This window comes from Vitis vinifera, chromosome 14, assembly GCF_030704535.1.
Source record: "Vitis vinifera cultivar Pinot Noir 40024 chromosome 14, ASM3070453v1".
Lineage (NCBI taxonomy): Eukaryota > Viridiplantae > Streptophyta > Magnoliopsida > Vitales > Vitaceae > Vitis > Vitis vinifera.
In genome coordinates this window covers 5,969,256-5,983,422 of record NC_081818.1, presented here as the reverse complement: position 1 = coordinate 5,983,422, position 14,167 = coordinate 5,969,256, and the positions used below count along the sequence as shown (strand labels likewise).

The 14,167-nt window shown below is 34.4% G+C and overlaps 2 protein-coding genes across 2 annotated transcripts; both read right to left on the bottom strand.

Annotated features, from left to right (window-relative positions):
• Window positions 1-5,587: 5,587 nt before the first annotated feature.
• On the bottom strand, window positions 5,588-8,062 carry LOC100265858 (uncharacterized). Its single transcript, XM_002274232.5, has 2 exons — window positions 7,539-8,062; window positions 5,588-6,637 (listed from the first exon to the last, which is right to left on the bottom strand). Exons 1-2 carry the CDS (start codon window positions 7,880-7,882, stop codon window positions 5,983-5,985), a joined length of 999 nt encoding a protein of 332 aa, XP_002274268.1. The 5' UTR covers window positions 7,883-8,062; the 3' UTR covers window positions 5,588-5,982.
• Window positions 8,063-9,098: 1,036 nt separating this feature from the next.
• Window positions 9,099-12,976, bottom strand: LOC100243532 (kinesin-like protein KIN-14U). The gene is made up of 10 exons (XM_002274159.4): window positions 12,153-12,976; window positions 11,991-12,074; window positions 11,741-11,902; window positions 11,535-11,641; window positions 11,263-11,447; window positions 10,991-11,155; window positions 10,680-10,898; window positions 10,568-10,605; window positions 10,127-10,254; window positions 9,099-10,039 (listed from the first exon to the last, which is right to left on the bottom strand). The coding sequence occupies exons 1-10, from the start codon at window positions 12,376-12,378 to the stop codon at window positions 9,431-9,433; spliced, it is 1,923 nt and encodes a 640-aa protein (XP_002274195.1). The 5' UTR covers window positions 12,379-12,976; the 3' UTR covers window positions 9,099-9,430.
• Window positions 12,977-14,167: the final 1,191 nt, after the last annotated feature.

The following is a 14,167-nucleotide window of genomic DNA, read 5'->3' as shown; positions in this document are numbered from 1 at the left end:
TTTGAAAAGAGGAAGGGTCTACAATATCATAAATAATTCTTAATCAATTGAATAATATACAAATATTCAATTGAATAACACACAACTATTCAATAGAATAACACACAACCATTCGTTGTATAATATAGCATGTGAAAAAAATTAAACAAAATTAAATTAAATTATATTGTAATATATTATAACGTTATTGTATTTATATTGTAAGTACAGTGCATTTATGTCGTACATATATTTTATTACAAAAGTAATAATACTAAAAATATTTATTCATAGTCTATTTGTATTAACACATCATATCAGTATATTAACATCATTCACCCAGTGCATTAAAATTATTTAATAATTTTTGTATATATATAAATTAAAAAAAATGCGAGTCTCATGAATTCAAATTAGTTCTTCATTTTGTTTCTAAAATGATTCATAATATAAGTATGTTATAAAGTATAGAATGATCATACAAAACTATCACTTTTATAAAAAAGTTCAAAATTTTCTCAATTAGGTTTTATTGTTATGTATTGTAATGTAAGTGTATTTATATCGTAATTATAATATATTTTTGTCGTACTTGTATTTTATAATAAAAGTAATAGTCTTAAGAGTCACTTTTTATACCTCATTAATATTTAACATATCATATGTATTGACATCATCCACTCTATGTAGTGAAGAAAAATAAAATTATATATAAAAATTAAGAAAGAAACATTATGCAAAGGAAAAATATATAGAAAAATCACATAATTTTTTTAAAATTATTTTATTATAAAAAATAAAAAACAATTAAACATTCTCCATCATTTTCTTATTCTTTTTAGATAATTTAAATGAAAAATTAAGCATTTTATCTTTCCCGAATTTAATACAAAAACATGATTTATCAATTTAAAATTTAATATATATATATATATGAAAAAAAATCATAATTTTTATTATATAATTATGAAACTTATTTTGTTCTTAATAAAATTAAAAAATAGAATAAAAATACAAAAAAAAACACATTAAATGTTATTTTAAAAATATTTCTTAAAAGTATTTTTTTAAAATAATAAATTTAAATAACAAATTCTACTATTGTTATATATAATAGTCGTAAAGGTTAAACCCACAATTTTGATTTGAATTTTGAATGTCAATAATTACAATAAATGTGGAATCCACACACCATAATTGTCACGACAAAACAAGTAAATTGCTTTAAATGCGTTGAATTTTAAAAGTTTTTAGTTGAATGACATTTTTAAATTTTAAGCCTATTATTGTCTTCCCCAATAATTATCAAAAGATATCACCCTTCCCGATCATTATCACACCCAACCCATCCTATATGGTAATTGTCACACCCTTGAAAATCCCTCTAAATTTTTCTTTGTGTGCAATGTTAAGTACCCTTCCTTAGCCAACCTTTCCCTTAAGCCTTATAAAAGCAGTGTAATCAGACCAAAACAATTATGGGAATACTTCCCAACTTGTATTATCCCAATCAACTACAAGATACAAAACTTTTTTCAAAGTGTTACAACACTTTACAAGAATCAGAGGATTGCAATGCTTTACACCCTAAGCATTCAGTAACTTTCCCACCCTCTGTCTCAAAGATGCATGAGGAATTTTATAACACTCAGCTTGCAGTTTTCTTTCAAATTTTTAACTAAGGGAGCCTATCGATAGTTATGTAACCACCCATAACCACTCATCTAGAGACACCCCTCTGAATCAAGTTGTCCCTTCACACCAACCACTAGCTTCTCAGCTACCTATCAGTTCTTTGTTGTTAAGTCTATTTGTTGTCATTTCATGTGTTGCATTGATCAACCTATTGTCACTAGCTAGCTGTTGTTTCTTTAAGTCATTTCTCATGGAGTTGTTGATGAGTTCCCCTAACAAGGTGTCTCCTCCTCGTAAAGTGCCTCCTATGATCGAGTGTCCATCAAGGTGTTTTTGACCAAGGCTTTCTAAACCAGCACTGTGCATCAACCAGTTGATCAAGTGCATTTGGTGCATTAGTGTGTCTTCCTCACACTGATGTCTAAGCTTATGCCTTGTCAAGGTACCCATTACCTAGGGCATGTGTCAAGCCCCCTCTGTTAGCCAAGGCTCACTATTGCCTTGCCCATGCTATGCACCACCAATCTTGTTTGTTGCCTTAAAGCTTCCTATCTAGCCACTGATCCACAACATCGAGCCATGGCATTGCGCCCATGGCTATTCCATCCTCATGCACAAGGCATTACACCCTTATGCATGCATAGGTGTCATGAGTCTGAGTCGGTTGCATGTCTAGTGTCCCATCGAGCCATGACATTGCACTCATGGCTTCTCCAATTGGCTCAATGCAAGTCTTTAGGCGCCCTCGTGCTAACGCGGGGAGGAGGTAGGTTGTATTAGATTATTAGGCCCTGTGCCATTGCAGTCATAGGGTGCACACCACACATGTCGTGGAGCCCATGTGTGCATGCTAGTGTGCCATCCATGTGTCCTAGGCACACCCAAGGTTGTGCCATGGTGCTCCCTTAGTGTAGTCAAGGCTTAGCCTTGGTACCCCTTCAGTCACATACCCCTCCTTAAAGAGCATTACGGGTCATTCTCGAGATGTCTAAAAGAGACATCAAACCCCCTTGAGGAAACATAATGGAATATTTAAATAAATAATAATTATATTTCATAAGAAACCTCACCCTCCATCTACACCGCCACCATAGTCCCAAATATGCAAGATGTGTGTTGAGTGTGCAGCCTGGTGTGTGCATGCGCATGATCTAGTGTGCACGCAAGTGCGGGACGGATGTGCGCATTGTGTCTGTCTGATGTGCGCGTGGTGTACACGCAACCTACGCCTAGTGCGTGTCTAGTGTGCACATAGCTTGTGCCAATCTCTTCATTTCACTTCTTGAGGCTTGAACCACCAAACCTCCAGGCTTTCTCGGTTCTCCTCCTAGGATCCTCATGGGTGCAAGGCCTACCCATGAGGCCCTTTACTCCATCATTGGGTCAAGGAGCTAAGGGGTTGACAATAATCCTCTTCTCACATATTATAAAAATAGTTTTTTTATTATGATTTTTTCTTAATAGTTATATTATAAGGTTAAACAACTCAAAATTTCTAAATCTATTTAATAAAAATATAAAAAAATAATTGTTGTAATATTTTCTTATGAAATCTTTATAATAAAAAACATAATAAATTTATTTATTTTAATTATTGAAAATAATTTGTGATTAATTATTATATTATTTATATGTATTAGTATTAATATTATTTTTATTTGATATATTATTTATAATGATAATAATAATTAGAAAAGACAAAGTAAGAATATGATTGATTTTAAAATGAAAAATATGATTGTATATTTGACTTTTTGTATTTTAAGACATTTAAAGACTTATCAAAGCATATGATCCTTCAAGGTTATTATCACATCCAACCCACCTTATATGGTGATTTTCCCATGAAATAATGTCATGACTCATAATTGTTTCCAAGAATTTGAATTTGGCCCATTTGCCTACTGGCCCGAACCGAGCTAACTTTTTTAGTCTAAGCCTAACCCCTGGAGTAGCCCAATCCGACCCGAACAGTAAAGCCCAAAAATTTATGCTTAATGTATAACGGTTATTATCACACCCAACCCACCCTATATGGCAATTTTTCCATGAAATAGTGTCATGACTCATAATTGTTTCCAAGAATGTGAATTTGGCCCATTTGCCTACTAGCCTAAACCGAACTAACTTTTGAAGTCTAAGCCTAACCCCTGGACTAGCCCAATCCGACGTGAACATTAAAGCCCAATAATCTATGCTTAATATATATATTGTTTGGTAAAACTTAATAATAATTTTTATATTAAATTGATTTACCAAACACCTTCTTAAAAATAATTTAATTTAAAATTGACTTAAATCATTAAATAATAAATATCAAGTTTTACTTAACACCCACTAAATCCTTTCAATATTTTTTCTAAAAGAACATCAAAGGTGATAAAAGAAAGAGGAATACAAAAAATAAATTACTAATAAAAAGAGGAATAAGAAATGTGAGAAAAGTATCATTTTTTCAATTATTTATTCTCTTAAATAAATAAATAGATCATGTTGATAGATTATATCCATATTGTATTAAAACTCAGACCCTCCACCAAATAAATGGACCCATCTAATTATTAAATAGATAATACATCATAAAATCGGATAATTTAGACTTAATTAATGTATTTATTCAATCAAAATTTAAATGAATCAATTAAATAAGTTATGATTATAATCACTTTAATCAACACCATTCTCAAATAGATTAATTCAAATCATATTTATGTTACCTGTTTTCGTATGAATTTGATCTAAACACGATTATACTCAACTCAGATTCAAAAAATACGGAAGCTCGGAATAATGACTGGGAAATGACATCAAAAAATTAAATAGCAACAATCTTCTATCAACAGCCGGACAAGGGAATAAATATTCAGCTCTCCAAAAGTTTCAAGCGAAAATAAAAAATCCCATAGAAGCCGAGGATAAGGCGAAGTACAGAGAGGGTTCACATCCTCCACTTGGACAGGAACTGTCCTATAACCTCTCCTCCAAGCCAACAAAGAAAATCCACAGGAACCCATTTTGGTATAGCAAATTCTCTCATAAAATATGACAACTTTCTGGATTTTCCAAAATCTCTAGGCATTGTGAGGTTGTGAGTCAGATGCATACTGAGGAACTAAACAGTTGTGGGGGATCCTTCTTACGTAGATCCCCGTCCCAGAAAGAATTGTCACCAACTGGCAAGAAGGCAGAAACGGTTGAACTTTGTTCAGAGAATTAATCTTCCCTCAGGATTACCAACTAGTGTACTAGAACTTTGAAGATAGTAAAATCTAAACCTCACCGAAAGAAACTTGATGTGATGAGCACAAAAGGAATCAGGTTTAGGAAACGGCCAAAGCAAACCCGGGAAGTTGAATGCAGGCATGATCATTACTGTCTAAGTAACAAAGACCTTCAAAATATCCACAAGTCTACTAAAGGAAATACATGAAAATGTAAATATCAACTGGACGAAAATTCCACTAGAACTAGTTAAGTTAAAGCCTAATTTCACGGATTGATTAACAAATTTCTCTAGCTTGAAAACATGCTCCAATGGCTCTAGGACTAGCAACTTTTGTCCTTGTTGAAATCCCTTTCTCATGACAAAAAAATCTACTCAACTTTATCTTGTTTATACCCTAGGTACCACCATGTTTACCTTAAATTTGCCTCCGAAGGGAGGTTTCCACAGCAGCAACCCCTGAATATCATACAAACTTCAAATCTGAATCCATTTCTATAAGACTAGTTACCATTAAGAAAACAAGAAACAAACAAACATGTTGATGTCGGAAAGGTTTGAAGCATCATACAAACACAATCACATCAGCAAGCATATAACTACATTGCAGTCAAAAGCAAATCAATCATATGGTTTTACTAATTGAAAGCAGGCCCCCACTTAAGTAAATGATTATTTGAACACAATCATTCAAGTTTATTGCAAGCGTGTAAAGGAGTTTCCTGTGCAATGATCAATAACAGCAGAGAATGGCAAGATAAAATGTCTGTACTGCAGCTAATTAAATAAATCCCAAATATATACTACTCATTACATGGTGTCAGTCTCAAATAACACAAAGCCCCCTCTTTTGCACTCAATCTCAAATACCTAAATAATAGTTACACAATCATTGTCATGTCAAAATTACAAAGCAGGGCCCCTGTTTCCTGCCAGATTTACGATTCATCTAAAAAAATCTGCAAGTGAGTAAGCCTTCTTTCTTCCACGTACAAATATCAACAGAGCATTGAAAATCCAACATTCCAAAAAATGTCACCATACCAACGAAGAGCAACACAATGTGCCCACTTTCAGCTGACAGCTGCATTGCTTGCTTCAAAATCGCTAATAACTAAACCCAAAAAGACTAAATTGAAAGAACTCTAAGCTTTTGACCTCCTGAACTCAAACCAAATCTCATAATGATTGAAGAGTAAGCTGTCATGTGTATGCTTGGCAACATACTCAAGTCCTAAACTTGTAAGCCTCTTTGTGCACTCCTCTCCTCCCAAACGCGAGCAGAACTTTATATTATGTGATACAAAGATCCGACCTTCATAAGGTTTCAATTTATTTGCTAGCCTCTCCAATCCAACCCAAACAAGCTTATCAGGCATATGAAGAAATACAGCACTAGCATATATCAAATCATACACAACTCCAGATCCAAACCTGCTAAAATCCATATCTTCACCTCTCACAATCAGAGGACGCTTGTACAACAGGCCTTGGGAAGGAAGCTCATACCTGAATGCAGCCATTAGGGAAAGCTCATCCCTCTCTAGACAGTGGTAGTGCTCAGGGTTCAGGTATCGAATGAAATGCAAGCCAACACGAAGCGTCCCACACCCAATCTCGAGGACACGGGAGTCAGGACTGAGGTGTACCGACTCAGCAATGAACTCAAACACATCTCGGCCACCTGCCCAGGGCTCACCATAGTTGCTATGGTGCTCTTCTACAAGTAGCTCACCAGGACATGGGAGTGCCGTATGGTTGCCCTCTCCAGGTTCTTCATAGTGAGATATTCCTTTGAATCTAGATATTTTAGGAAATTAAGTCATGATTCAAAGCAAATATGTGATAAATGTGCAGAAATTTGGGTTTGCAAGTTGAAAATTAAAAAGAAGAAGAGAAATGGAACCCGATCACAGTTCAAAAACAAAATTAGTGTCATTTAGCAACTAAAACTGGAAGAGAAAAAAGAAAAAGGGAAAAAGTGGATCTGCTAATTTCAGTTGTTTTTTATTCGCAGACACAAAAATCATCTCAACCAAGCAAAAGTGTTGTGACAGATCACAATTGTGTACAGTTATTAATTTTCTCTACTTCCCGAATTCCAATTACTTCATTTTCTTTTCCCAAGTTTGTCATCATCCAAGGAGACCCTATATGATACCAAATTGTAACTCGAGCAATAGATAGATAGATCGATAAAGTTATGATTTTTGTTTTCAATTTTTTTGTGTTTGTGTGCAAAGAAATGAAGAGATCAACTTATCCAAGCCAAATTGCTACATTAAGTTAAACTGAGTGAAATTATCTACTTTTGCTCTTCCTAAATTCTAGTTCCTTCCTTTTTCTTTTCCTCACATTTCTCACGAACCAAACAGACACTCTGTGAGAGAGATACACTAACCGGAATACACACTAACAAATTTTCCTTTTTTTTTTTTCTTTTTTTTCGTTTTTCTATGGGGAGGAAAATCTCAGTAAAGCCAAGCTAAATTGTTGTATTGGGTTAGGTTAAATGAACTCGCTGGTTTTCTCCCAAAATATTCAAGATTCAAAACATAGTTTTTCTTTTCTATTGTTTTGGTATACCTGCCCCAAAACCAAATGAAACCCTACGTCATAACACCGGGCAGTACAGATACAAATACAGAAACAAACACGCATATACGAAGAGATGAGAGAGTGAGTGAGTGAGAGAGATTACTCAATGAGATCTTGGAGCTGCTGCTGGCGAGTGCGAGGATTGATGCCCTTACGCAGCACATTGTCCTGCATTCTCAAACCATTCACTCTGATCTGACCTTTCACCCACTCTACATCCTCCGCACTCGTTGATATCCGACCCTCAAATGCCCCACTGCCGCCGCGGCCACCACCACCACCACCACCATCACCGACATCGCTGCCGACGGAGGAAGGAGCGGGGGGGATGGGGCAAGAGCAGGAGTAGAGGGAGGAGAGGAGGAAGAAGAGGAATACGGCGGCGACAGAGATGGAAAGAACGAGAACTGTAACAGTGCTCACCCCTCCCTTCGATGATAAAGCCATGTCTTCGTCACTCCCAATTCAGATCTCCCTCACATCTGTGTTTCGTGGACTAGTGTTTTCCCAAACGACGTCGTTTTGGGATTCGGGGGACCATGTTTTCTTTGTTTATCGGGAGGAGATGGGCCGGTGAATCATTGTTGCTTCGAATGTCGCAAGGGTGAAATAGAAAATCTGCGAGAAAGATTATTATGCGGGAGAGCTCATGGGACTTATCATGTGCTCTACGTTCACACCGCTCGTCTATAGCCTGAAATTATTTTTAGCTGCAAGAGCCACCGACGGTCCAAATGGCCTCCAACCACGAAAATAAATATCATATGCAAATTATCATTTGACTTACAATAAGGAATAAGTATGTCTCCTACACTCTTAATAAAAATAATTACAAAATAAAAACCCTTTAAAAATAATTCAAATTGCATGTAATGATCGGATCAAATATAATATCTAAAATAGTCAAAGTAGTACAAAAAATACATAAAATGTTAATAATTTGATAAGGTTAAAAAAAAAAATAGATATAATGATAAATTAATTTGGTATAAAATTATAATTTAATTTTGATATGAATAGAAAACTCAAGAATCAAATGATAGGCTTCACTATAAAGCTACAACATAAAGTCCTTAACGATTGAGGGTCTATTTGGTAATATTTTTAAAATCAATTTTTTGTTTTTTATAGAACAAAAAAACCATGAAAATATATTTAGCAACTAAAAATTATTTTTTATTTTTTATTCTTAAGAATAGAAAATAATGTATTTTTATAAAACATATTATAATTATTTTTACTTTTTGAGAACTGTTTTAAAAAATAATTATACAAACTTGTAGAACGATTAAAAATAAAACACTAGATATAAAATTAGTTTTAAAAATAAATTAAAAACATTTTAGATTTTCAAACAGAGTTTTGTTTTACAAAATATCAAATAACAATTTTTAAAAATTGTTTTTACAACTGTTTTAAAAAACAGTTACCAAAGGCAAGTCTCTATCTGTCCTTTGCTTTAAGTTCACTGGGAACACAAGCCAAGGAAAAGGCAACAATTTTATGGGAAAAACAGAGGAATGAAATCAATAGGGTCAGAGAACCTTGAGAAAGGTGAATAAGCAAAATAATGAACTGTGAAAAGCAAAGACATATACCAGACTAAAAAGATAACTTTTTGAGTTACATAATTTCAGGATATTTATAATGAGAATCTCAAAAATAAAGGAAGCCAATGTTTTTTCATATATGTTTCAATAACATGATGTCAACAAACCTATAGGCCCTATGTGGGCTACAAGACAAGGATCATGTAAATGAACAATTGACAGATCCCAAAAAGCCTAAACAAACCATGAGAGTTAAAGGGATCATGTAAACAAATAATTAACAGATCCCAACAAGCCTAAAAAAAAAAAGAAGAAGAAAAACCACCCCTTTAGAACAATGACACAAAATCAATCATCCTATATAAAAACCACTGTTAATCAAACATGGACAAAAAAACATTGTACAGAAAGCGCGAAATATCATTAACCAGGAGCAATTTACCCTCTAGATAAAATCAGACATCCTTCTTCTGTGACGGGAAAGTGTAACTCTCAAGTTTGGATTGGAAGAAGTGACGATCTTGCTCCGAGGCATGGAGGTTGTCTTAGAATCCAAATCACTGCATTTGGGACTCTCCATGGCAGGAGTATTCGTTTCCCCATATCTTGATTTTTTATTTGATCTTAAAATGGATTTGAAACGAAGATCTGAATAACTGAGGGACTGGGAACCTGAGAATTGGATTGAGCTTCGAGTCCCAGTTCTTGAACTGTTTGCTCTGCTATCAATTTCTTTTTCTGCAGCACCTAGCCTTTGGCGACTTGCCACGGTGGAATTCATGAATCGAGGCATAGAATTAGAAAATTTTCTTCTAGTCGTTTTCTCAAATGTTAGAGATGCTCTAGAAACTTGTACAAGAGCTCCCTTAGGGCTTGCAGGGGCCTTTCCTTCATCTTCAGGAGGTTGATATGTGGAAGAGAAGAGCCTTTTGTTTTCATTTAACAAGAACTCAGCCTTTTGTATTTGATTCCTAACTTTCTGACATTCTTCTTCAGCTTCTCTCATCTCTTCTTCAAGCTTGGCAATTCTCTTTTCCTTTTGCTTCTTTAAGTCCTAAATAAATGCATAGAGATCAGTAAGAGCTTTCAACATTCATACTCCAAGGACATTGGTAGCTAGCAAGAAATTGAAGAGGAGTACCTCAGGGAGCTCTTTAGTGGACTCCACTGCTCTTGCTCTCTTTGCAAAGCTCAAGGAATAGGTTGTCTCCCCGATATCTTCTTCAAATGGGCTTACATGCACAAGCATCAAGATCTTTGAACCGTCCCCTAAAGCAATCAGATTAAGAAGTATAAGACATTTTGCACTTTAATCCATCGTCTTCTCAACAGTATTATAGAAAACAAATTCATCTTTTGGAATGGAGTCATCACAAAAACTTGATAATTCAAAATTGAGAGAGCCTCCATTTCTCTAAATCAAAGAGTTTTCACCCCTTCAACAAAATAAATTCATTTTAAATGCAATGAGACAAGTAAAACAATTTCAAGTTCTAAGTAAATCAAAGAGGAAAAACTTTAATTTCTCAGTGGCAGCCAAACAGCCCACAACTAAATTAGAACCAAGAATGCAGTGTCATACCAAGGGAATCCTTGAGAATTTGAGTTAGCTTGCTATTTCTGCAACCAAAGAAACAAAACCCAACCAGATTAGAAGTGCAAATCTCAATGGGAACTAGAATGTAAGAACTTACCTATAGGGGACATGGCCTCGCTTCCTTCTCAGGGCTGCAATGACATCACCAAGAGCTGAAAGAGAGAGATTTATAGCCCTTCCTTCATCTAGTGTCTGACCAGTGGCACCTGTCTTTAACAATCTTTCACTTCCTCCAAGGTCAACCATCCACAGTTTGCTTACTTCTGCTTTAGCTTCCGAAGCAACCCCACGCCGAAAAATGGTGATCCTCGTTAAGCTAGATATATAGAACTAAACAGATAACGTAATTACCAAATCAAATTAATCCATCAAAGAAGTTGCAAAAGCCTGAGTAAACCTGGAACCCACCAATGAGACCTGCTAGATGCTTCATTCACGTTAGTCCATGAAGTAGATCTAACCCGTCTCCCCTTGGTATACCACCAACTTGCTTTTGTAAAATCAGAAATTGGCACTTCTGAGAGACCCTCAATTTCGACCAATCCCTTTGGATCTGTTTGAATGTTGAGATTGCTGTAGTAGGGTCAACAAAACACAGAACTGCAGTAAGCAACTCAGTTATCCCTCAAATTCATTTCTATTTCTGGGGCTTTAGGAGGTGTAGGAAGAAATATGATTACCATCTTGATATGGTTTCATATGCTCTGGAAAATGATTTGGGAGCCAGCAAATCTCTCAGACTACCCATGTAAACCTCCAACATGCTCATTGAAAAGGTATAAGACGATGATTTATCCAAAGAGGCATTATGGAAGAGCTGAACAAGGGCTCGAGGAGCAATTCCCAGCTGATCATTTGTACCATCCTGAATAATAATTGCATCACAACATTTATCCATAAGAAACAATGCAGTTTCAAATGATATGAGTAAAACAAAATCTTGATCACTAACCATTGTAAATGTCTTGCCAGTGCCAGTTTGACCATAAGCTAATATACATACATTGTGCCCATCCAGTGCCGACCTAAGAATTGGCTCGACCTCAACAAAAACATCTTCTACAGAGTTTTCAAAAGCAGGATAGAGTCTCTTACTACAACCGGAAACAAAATAAGATAATTAAACTTGAGAAAAACAGATGGAGATTTGATACTGACCTTGGCTTGCTTCTTGTGGGAACACCTTATCAAAACTGAACTCTTTCCTACTTCCCCCTGATCTAACCACTATCTTCTCCAATTCAGTAGAGATGGGTTGGTGAATTCTTCTCCTATCTGTCAATAGAATTGGTCTAACTCGACAAAACACTCTAATGCTGCCTGCAGGTTAAAGTCAATTCTTCAATAAACACACTTGTATATACAAATGCAAGATAAACCCATGATAAAGCCAGCCATGACCAGCTACCTTTTATATCTAAGATCTTATTCAGTGCTTCTCTTCGCGTCCGGTCCAAAGACCGATGCTGCAACCTCAATCCAGCAATTTCTCCTGCATAGTTAAATTCAGATTCATATTAGGAGCTCGTCAAAATGCTCCATCTTGTGAATTAATGCCAGAAGATGGTACCTTCTAGAGTAGAAATTGTTTGCTCAAGCTCCTGCTTTTCTTGCTCAGGAACAACAGTCACATCAGTATAGAGGGCAGGAACAGGAACCGGATCGCACAATTCAGTACCCGCCGGAAACCCATTAAGGGAATCCGGGTATGATCCTGCTGGGGAAGTTGACTTAAATGACTCCCCCCCATTCTCCAAAGGCAGTGAGATCTGTTCTTTCTCAGTAGAAACGAACATTTCTCAGCTACCGAACAAACCAAAACCACGAACCCCTTTACAGAAACTTCAAAATTCATGCACAAAGAACACTCCTTATACACCCAAAAATCCAAAATGAAGTAGAAATCAAGCTAAATCTACTCTACCAAACAAAAAAAAAATAAAGAAATAACAGCAACTGCAGATCACAACAAACAACGAGCAGAGATTTAACAGAGTATCACCACTCTGAAATCTCTCATTTCCTACTAAAAACTCAATGTTACTCGAATCAACCAACCTATAAAACAAACCCTTTCAAGAAACCCCAAGATTCACACACAAACAACACTCTTTACCCAGAAAAAGCAATGTTCAAACAAACCCTAAAAATTTCAAAAACCCTAGAAATTTGAGAAACCCCAAATCAGAAAAAGTGAAAAACAAAACTGGTAATGTTTTGATTTCAATGATTGATCACTCCACATGGACTCTGATTCAGAGGTTTTTTTTTTTTTTTTTAATTAATAGTTGTTTCACTCAAATACACCAATGAAATAAAAATATGAAGAATCTTGGGTTGCTTCAGATCTAAAAATCAACCTGGAAAGGTTGATTTTTCTGACAGGAGCGTGGGAGGGGCAAAAGTGGAAATAAGAATATATGCTGTATCTAGGGCTTTTCTGGGAATTTTGGAGGGAAAGAAACGGGGAAATGAATCAGCGTGCTAGATTTTGCCACGTCGGGTGGACGCCGTACGTTATTAGCCAGGATATGACGTGGCAAGATCTCAATAGTGTTGTGAGCTGAAATATAGCATAGGGAATTGTAGCTTTTTAACGGAATTTCAGAAAAGACTTGCCGTTAACGTTAAAGGTGCAATAATGGCGGGGACATCATTTTTTAAAATTTGGAAAATTATATTCATATTTGTTTATTCGAAGCTTCTAGGTTATGAAAATTAAAGTCTACGTTCGATTCTCCAACGTTTGATGAAAAAAAAAAGGAGAAAAAAAAATCTATAATTGTTTTTGTTTTATTATTTATAGAAAAGCTGAAGAAAAAGAATATAAAAAAATTATTTTTCCGACATTTACAAAGAAAGAAAATTTATATTTTTTATTTTATTATATTTTATTATTTGTGAAAAATTACATACAAATGCACTTTTCTTCATCTCTACTCACATTTATTTATAAAAAAAAGGATTTTTTTTTAATATCTTCTAATTTTAAAATATTTTTCACATGCAAACACAAGAAAATTAGTCTTTATTCGCTAACTATTTTAAAAAATAGTTTGAGATGTTTTGTAAAATAAAAATCTATTTAAAATTTTAAAATATTATTAATTTGTTTTTATTGTTTTTAAAATAAATTTTTATATTTAATGTTTTATTTTTAATAATTCTATATGTTTTTATTATTATTTTTTACAACATTCATAAAAAAATAAAACAAAACAATTAAAAAGCTAATTTTCTTTAAAAATAAAAAAGAAAAAATAATTTTTTTAGTTGTTATTATGAAAGACAATAGAAGGGTTAGGGATGAGTTACTCTTGAACATGTTTTTATCATGAATGACGGTAGAAGGGTTACGAATGAGTTACTCTCATCATAAACTTACCCTATTTAATCAAAGTAATTGTCGTCTCTATCCCATTATAAAAAATTAAAAAAGAGAGGACGGGGTTAAGAGAATATAAATTTCACATGCCGTCCCAACTTGTTTAAATTTTTTTTTTTTTTTGAAAATTTTAAATTTTTTTCTCAAAAAAAATATATATTTAATATTTTTAATTACATTAAAATAAATATATTTTCTAA